Source organism: Littorina saxatilis, linkage group LG1 (assembly GCF_037325665.1).
Source record: "Littorina saxatilis isolate snail1 linkage group LG1, US_GU_Lsax_2.0, whole genome shotgun sequence".
NCBI classification, from domain to species: domain Eukaryota; kingdom Metazoa; phylum Mollusca; class Gastropoda; order Littorinimorpha; family Littorinidae; genus Littorina; species Littorina saxatilis.
Window position 1 is genome coordinate 25693915 of NC_090245.1, and position 7807 is coordinate 25701721.

A 7807-nucleotide genomic window follows, 5' to 3' on the forward strand; every position below is an offset into this window, starting at 1 on the left:
GGGGCATGTTGCTACTGTGCATAATTGTGTCAGCGTGTCAACCTTTAAACACAAGCTGGTGAGCGATGTTCATAGCCAGGACCCTGTTGTAGCACGTGCATCACAACCTTTTGCAACCTGGCATGCGTTCCGCAAATTTCATGGGGCTATAAAAAAACACCCTTTTTCTTCCAAAATGCAGAAGCTTTTGAGAAGTCCCACAAAAGGAAATAACTCTGCCTGCCAAACAAAATTCTAGGTCAAGACTCATTGTTCATTTGTTAATTCAAACACATTAATCTTTTAATTATTATGTCGATGTTTAATTTTTTTGGAATTTTTAATAATTAGATCCGTTTTTTCAACCGATCCTTAACTCTTTTTTTTAAGAGTGTACACACTCAAACATATACATATAAACACATACAAACAGACACGTCCATACGCATATGAATTCAACAAAACTGTATCCATGAAAAGCTGACAAGCTTTAATAAAAGGGAGTTCGCAGAACGGTTATTCATTTTCCAGCCAAAACATAAGTTCAAGACATTGGCAATTAGACAAACAATAAGTTCAAGAACAAGTTGTAATCATACAAACAAACAACGGTGAAGGGCAAGAGCGCGAAGCGTATATGCAGTATAAAAGGGCATTTAAATGTAGAGCGGCTTCGAATGCCAAAATCTACTACATCTGAAATCAAAACAAAAAAGCAATAAGCCAATGTTCTTAAACGTATACCGTTTCCGGGGTAATGCAAGCCAAAAACCAACAGGAGTAACATGTCAGGAGTAACAGATTAAAACACACTTTAATCCAAACAGCACAGCTTTAATAACACACAGTACACTTCGTCGACGTCTTCGTAATTATACATATAATTTATGTGAATAAAGCAGCTATATAGATCTAAACACAAAGAAATGTCCTTTCTTACAATCCATTTCATAATACAATGCATTTGAAAAGATTCAAAACAGCCTAGTATGAGACTAAATATATAGACATACTTAACAGCACGAAGTCATACAGATAAGAATAAGAATAAGAATAAGAATAAGAATACTTTATTATCTCATAGAGAAATTCAGGCGTGGTACATAACAATAGTACAAACAAGACATTGATTTTACATAAAACATATAGCACTATATAACAGGGTAGATTAGCACTACAGCGGTATTTCCTCACTACCGTTGAAGACCATACGTCTATAATTGAACCGGAGACGTTCTCTTTAATGTTGCCGTTTTTTATTGTGTGTATAACAGGATCACGGTTTATATATACTTAATTAAAGAGCAGGTTTTCTGTTTAAACTAAGACTTCACAATACTCAAACCTCAGAAAAAAAATTGTGTTTGCGTAAGCTGTGCGAAAACTATGACCTCATGAAGTCAGATAACACAAAGTCGTACATAATTGTAAGATAACAACGACAACAACAACTGTGAAAGTGTAAAAGGTATGATAAATCAGTGTATGGATGCCACAGAAACCGGTGAATCATTGAGGGCAGCACGTACAACATAGGCTACAAGCAGAGTTACAACGTCATATTGCCAAGCCTTTTTTTTTAAAATGTATTTTGTGCTTATGTTATCTACCCAGAAAATTAAATCTGTTAATACATTTAAAAAAAAGTGGCTTTGTTGTTGCTTCTCGGGATCTTCTTTTATTTTTTTGTATTTTTTTTTTGTATTCTCTTTTTGTGGAGTTTTTTATTCTTTTTTTTTTACATGTATATGTTTTACATTACAGGACATCACATAGACAAGGGGACAAAATCATAAAACAGAACACACTTGGATAATTACAACACACAGGGGGTGGGGGTGGGGGTGGGGGGGTGGTCATGGCTTGGTGGTCGCAGCATCAAAAATATGTAAAGGAAAAGGAACCTAAGGGTTACATCAAAATATGCACATACAAGCGCCAATCCTTGTACAATGTATCTAGTGTATTATTCATAACTGCGTTATACTTTTCACAAATAAATCTTTGCTTAAAATTTCTACTGAAAGTCTGAAAATAAGGGATGTTTTTGTTCATTTTGGAAATATATACGTGGTGTTTGGCACAAATTACTCACACATAAAAAAAATGTATCGGTGACTACATTGTTCGCCACTCCAAATAGAACCAGTTCTTTGGAAAGTTTTAAATTGTCACAATGGGTGCAGTTCGCCTTTAACCAATTTACAAATTCTATCCAAAGAGTCTGCAATTGATCACACTCCCAAAACATCTGTATAAGGGTTTCTTCATTTCTACCGCAAAATGTACACAATGACGTATCCACAATTTTTCGCAAAAATAGAAACCGTTTTGTCGGCAAAATTCTGTACAATAATCGGTACTGGAACCATCTCAGACAAGTATCCTTTGTTGTTTTAAAAACATTTTGAAAAATAACCTTCTTATCTAACAAACAGTTTACAGATGCAGACCATTTTTCGATACATTTTGTGACCGTAACATGTTCAGTCAATTGTTGGTAAATAAATTGTGTCTTACCTTGACAAATACATGTCCACACAATGGGCTCTGAATCTGAACAATTCCATTGTCAATCCTATTTTTAATGTACACTGTCGTTTTATCTCTGCGAATATTAACATTATAATGTAAACATTCTGATACAAAATCGTTGAAGGTTGAAAGGTCACATTGTCCATATAATTTCTTATAATGTTTAAATACATCGGTCCAAAACGGGTTATACATTTTCTGCATCAAAACGTTTGCAAATTCTCCTCCTCTCATAGTAATTGTTATAAGAGATGGACATCCTTTAAACAATAATCTTGATATTAATCCAGTAAGACCAACAACCCTTTTTAACCAAACAATTTTTAGAGTCAGAGATGACAAAAAACATTTCACGTCAACCATCTTCAATCCTCCATCTTTAAAAGGTTAGGTGACCGTAATTCTTTTAATGTTATCTCTTTTTCCATCCTAAAGATATTTGAAAAAAATCTTATTTAACTCTATCATAAACTGGATCAGGTAAATTCGTAAACAAGTGTGTCGATTTGGAAATTGCCAAGGGTTTTAGGACTGTTATCTTACCAAATGGTGTTCCTTCTGGTCCATGAATTCAAAAGTTTTTGAATTTCCTTTAACTTATTTCTATGATTAAGAAAAACCACATCGGATACATTTACTGAAAAAATAACACCAAGTGCTTTGAAATTATCCGGGTTCCAGGTAAAATTCATATTAGGCAGAAATCTTCTTTTGGAAAACTGTAAAGATCCTAACCAAACCACAATTTTTTATCATAATTCATTCTCAGACCTGACAATGACGCACAATGTTGAAACACTTTTATACTTTCGCAAAATGATTGCTCTGTACCATCAAGAAACAGACTGGTATCATCGGCGAAGTGTGACAATAAAATATTTTCGCCATAAATATTCATACCACAAATCGTTTTGTTTTGGCGTACCATAAGAGACAATATTTCGGCACAAATCAAAAATATATAAGTTTGGGAGGAAGGACTAATAGAAGAAGAATGACAAAAAGAAGCGTTTAACCATCAACTATTTACAACGTGGGTCGTCTGTACACATCTGTATCATGAATATAAAGTCAAAGGTTAAGTATCCTTGTATGGATTTGACACATGTTGCCCTCATCTCTCAGCTCAAAAATCAACAAGCAGTAATATGTACGATATGTACGATTGCTTTAAATATACACATTGACTTTTGAGGTACGTGGAACGCTTTCCATATAATCGCAAGGAAATTGGTGTGCGCTCGACAAAACATTTGCGCAGCCAGCCACTTATGTTGAGTAAATCCACATGACCATTTACGTTTACCAGTCATGTTACAATATCATGATAGTTAAAATATGCATATCACAGACACATACTTAACAAAACCAAAAATCATTCGAGAGTTTAGTTCTGAACCATTGTTTTTCATGATCTCATTTGGATGAGGTGTGATTTGTACCATATCGTTTTGACTGACACAAGGAAATCAAAACAATGCAGTTGTTTACACATACAGTAGAAATTCAACAAATCGCACATACTGTTAACATAAACAAAAAAGCGTGTGAAATAAATAAAACACCAGATAATCTTTCTTCACCAGTGACTCGCAATAGGATGAGAATATCCAGACATTGAATCTCATCCGAGCGATAGAGTACTGCCGCCAATAGTACAGTCATGTATCATGATACTTATAAACAGGTATGTTTTGATCTTTACTAAACTAGCAGCTCCTACCGGCACATTCGTTCTCGTGTACGCAATCATGTTCACCACCACAAATCTGTCCAGGCTTATACATGGGAGAAAATCGTTCCACTTGGACACATACCAACACTCTACTGCCTGACTGCTTTCAGCGCAGAATGAGCATTTGTTTTGCAGAACTAGTTTCGTGACACCTACTTATCAATCTACAAAATTGATCCATGAACAAAATTCCCAACCTTGACAGGGTGTGGCCAAGTTGTTGATATTTGGTACGAGTCCAAGTGTCAGGATTCTCTGATCCCACGTAAACGTCTGAATAGGTCTAGTGCTGTGCACATGATAGCTTGCATGGGACAGAATGTAACTTTCAGCTTGGGGGGGGGGGGAGATAGTGTGGATCCGAGAGACACAGAGTATGGCAAGAAGTGACATAGGAAGATATGTCTTGTGCGACTATGGATCGCTGCATGTCTACGTTACCACTCCAGTTCTGCAGACGCACAGCATGCAGCTTCATGGACAATCGTTTACCAAACTAGAGGTCTCGCTAAGGTTGCAATCTCGCTCGTGGCAAGATTCAAGAAGACAACAAGACTGGAAAAAACTCACGGGACGTTAGCTTAATTATCACATTGCGTTGATTGATTGATAAATATGTATAGGTCAGTGGTGGGTGGTGTCGGTGATTTTATTTTTGAAAACAGTGTGTTGATTTATGCTGTGTGTCTGCAGAACGGTTTTTCTGTGATACTTTATAGTCACTTATGGTGAAAGTCGCTGTGTATAGCATGATGAAGGTTCACGTGATTTGTATAGCATGATGAAGGTTCACGTGATTTGTATAGCATGATGAAGGTTCACGTGATTTGTATAGCATGATGAAGGTTCACGTGATTTGTATAGCATGATGAAGGTTCACGTGATTTGTATAGCATGATGAAGGTTCACGTGATTTGTATAGCATGATGAAGGTTCACGTGATTTGTATAGCATGATGAAGGTTCACGTGATTTGTACTTAAGATTGTTGGAAGGTGTCATGCTGCTGACTTGTCACGTAACGACGTCGTCGTGGAATGTTGGCGTACCTTGTTTTAAACAGCTGTTCAGAAGAAGGACAACTCTGATTATTGGTATTATGAAATACCGTTTATATTTGTTCCTGGTATGTATAGAAAGATATAAGAATGCTAAATCATGCATTGCCAATCGTATTATAAGAGAATATTTTTCATGGAGAAAAAAACACACCATCAAAGTCGCCAAGAATCAAATTACGCCAAGAATCAAATTACGCCAAGAATCAAATTACGCCAAGAATCAAATTACGCCAAAATTCCACGATGACTTCGGTATGCTGGCTTAGTATCTGTATGCTAGGGAAACGAGCAGTCGTACATTACCGAAGTTAATTGTTTGTATATCATTGTCTTTGCTGTTTTCATGGACATAGTTGTTGTTTTATCAGAATATGTATTGGAGGTTTGACAAGAGAACTACAGGTTTAAGGACCATACGCCATTCTATGCTGATTACAAGCGTGCAGTCACAACAAACACATTCTTGACATTTCTGTCTCACCACTAGACAGCGTATACAAACCGTTTGTATTGGTTTCTCATTTAGTTATCTTGAATCTTGTATGTCAGTTATAGTACTGCGTACAAACAGGAATCGTTCTTTGGTTGGCATGTCCTTTTTGGACATTTTGTCCGAAATCATTGTGAACATTCCTCTGCAATCCTTCTTCTCCACAATGTTGCGCGTCAAACGTTTGCTCTTGTAATGGGTTGTGCAGTATAATTTTGCCACTTAACAGACACACTTGCTGAAACAACAGTACATCTGAACGGTGACGCAATGAATCAAAGAACAGGTCGGCCAGCTCGGAGAACACTCGCAATGCAAGAACAATTGTGTGATATCATCCTCCCACGTTACTGGGGTTAAATTTATCATGTGCCGTACATGACAACGGCTCGCGCTTGCCTACCGCGTTCCCCCCACACACACCCCCCCCCCCCCCCCCCGATACTTCTGTATTTAGGCTTGAACCTATCACCGTGCTCAATGACCTGCCAAGACAACAACACTGCATCATAATGAAAAGTTCTGGACGAGCTTAAATATAACAGCCACCGCTTGCCAAGCATTATATTACTTGTACGACCAAAACCTTTGAATTCAAACAGTGCCAGGGCGGCCCTATTTTTGTTATTACATTTCTTGATTACTCCAAACATAAGTCTTAAAGAGAAGCGGTGACGCATACTCTGTGCTGCATGATATTGTAATTCTCCTTCTTCCCGGCGGCAAAAAGGTGCAGCCACTGTTGCGCTGAACAGCCTTGGAATTTGCGGCTTTTTTGCGTTTTGCTCGTATAGAACACAGTCCATATGTTAAGCTTCACAGATTTGACTTAAGAAGCGCACTGACTCATCAGACTTTAATCCTGAGAGAGATGCTGTTCCCGCTTCTGTCAGCCGTGTCATATTTACACTCGTTTAAGTGTTTGTGTCCTGCGACTTTTGCTAGCTCTGTTGCTGTCAGCCTTCTGATCTGCACACTTCAGCACAGACCGGTGTTTTATCACAACAGTAAACCCCGCTCCTATTACCAAGTCCTAAATGTTAACCTTCACAGCTCTGAATTACGAAGCGCACTGCCTCTTCAGGCTTTAGTCCTGAGAGCGATGCTGTCCCCGCTGCTGCAAGACTTAATAATTATGATCTGTACACTTCAGCACAGACCGGTGTCTTATCACCACAGTAAACCTGCCCCTAGAACCCAGTCCTTAATGTTAAGCTTCACAGCTCTGAATTAAGAAGCGCACTGCCTCTTCAGACTTTAGTCCTGAGAGCGATGCTGTCTCCGTTGCTGTCAACGTCATCCGATGCGTGAGTCAAGAGCAGCCTCTCATTAGGCCCGGCCTTGTTGAACCTGACTGTGGAGGTCAGCCTAGTCTGCATGGTGTGCCCCGAGGGCCACGACGAGTACACGTTCGTCTCTTTCTTGCAGCGCATCAGGTGCTTGATCTGCTGGCGGAACTTCTGCCCCGTGGCGCAGTACAGACAGAAGTTGATGGAGTGGTTGATGTACATGAGTAACTCGGCCACGGTCTTGGCCAGGTTAAACTGCGCGATGGACCTGAGGTCGTGGTCCTTCTGCTGGTTCCAGAAGGCCGTGAAGATGAGCGTGATGTTCATGGGCAGCGTGGTGATGAGGAAGGTGAAGGACACGGAGAGCAGCATGATGGTCAACTTGGTGCCCTCACCGGGCCCGCATGAACGCCGGCAGCTGGTGTGTCCGCTCCTGCCCTGCGGGTTCTGGCCGGCGCCGAGGTGGCGGCGTGGCATTTTGTGGTGGTAGTGGTGCTCCGGGGTGTTCTGCATCTTCTGTCGGTGCGCCCGCGCCTTGATCACCTCGCGCACGATGAGGATGTTGAGGACGATGATGAAGATGAACGGTAGGAAAGAGTAAATGAAAGCGTCGACCCAGGGCCAGATCTCGTTGACGAGCTGCTGGTGGTGAGGCGCCGCCTCGCAGTTGCCGCCGTTCTTGCCATCCACCGGCCGCTCCACGATCTCCACGGTCCAGA

General features: G+C 39.8%; 1 protein-coding gene across 1 annotated transcript in view; it reads right to left on the minus strand.

The window, feature by feature from the left end:
- Positions 1-7049: 7049 nt before the first annotated feature.
- LOC138970193 (growth hormone secretagogue receptor type 1-like) overlaps positions 7050-7807 on the minus strand; it is a 56141-nt gene continuing 55383 nt past the window's right edge. The window contains exon 2 of the mRNA XM_070342711.1: positions 7050-7807. This exon is cut by the window's right edge and continues 617 nt beyond it. Within this exon, the coding sequence (XP_070198812.1) occupies positions 7050-7807 (758 nt within the window).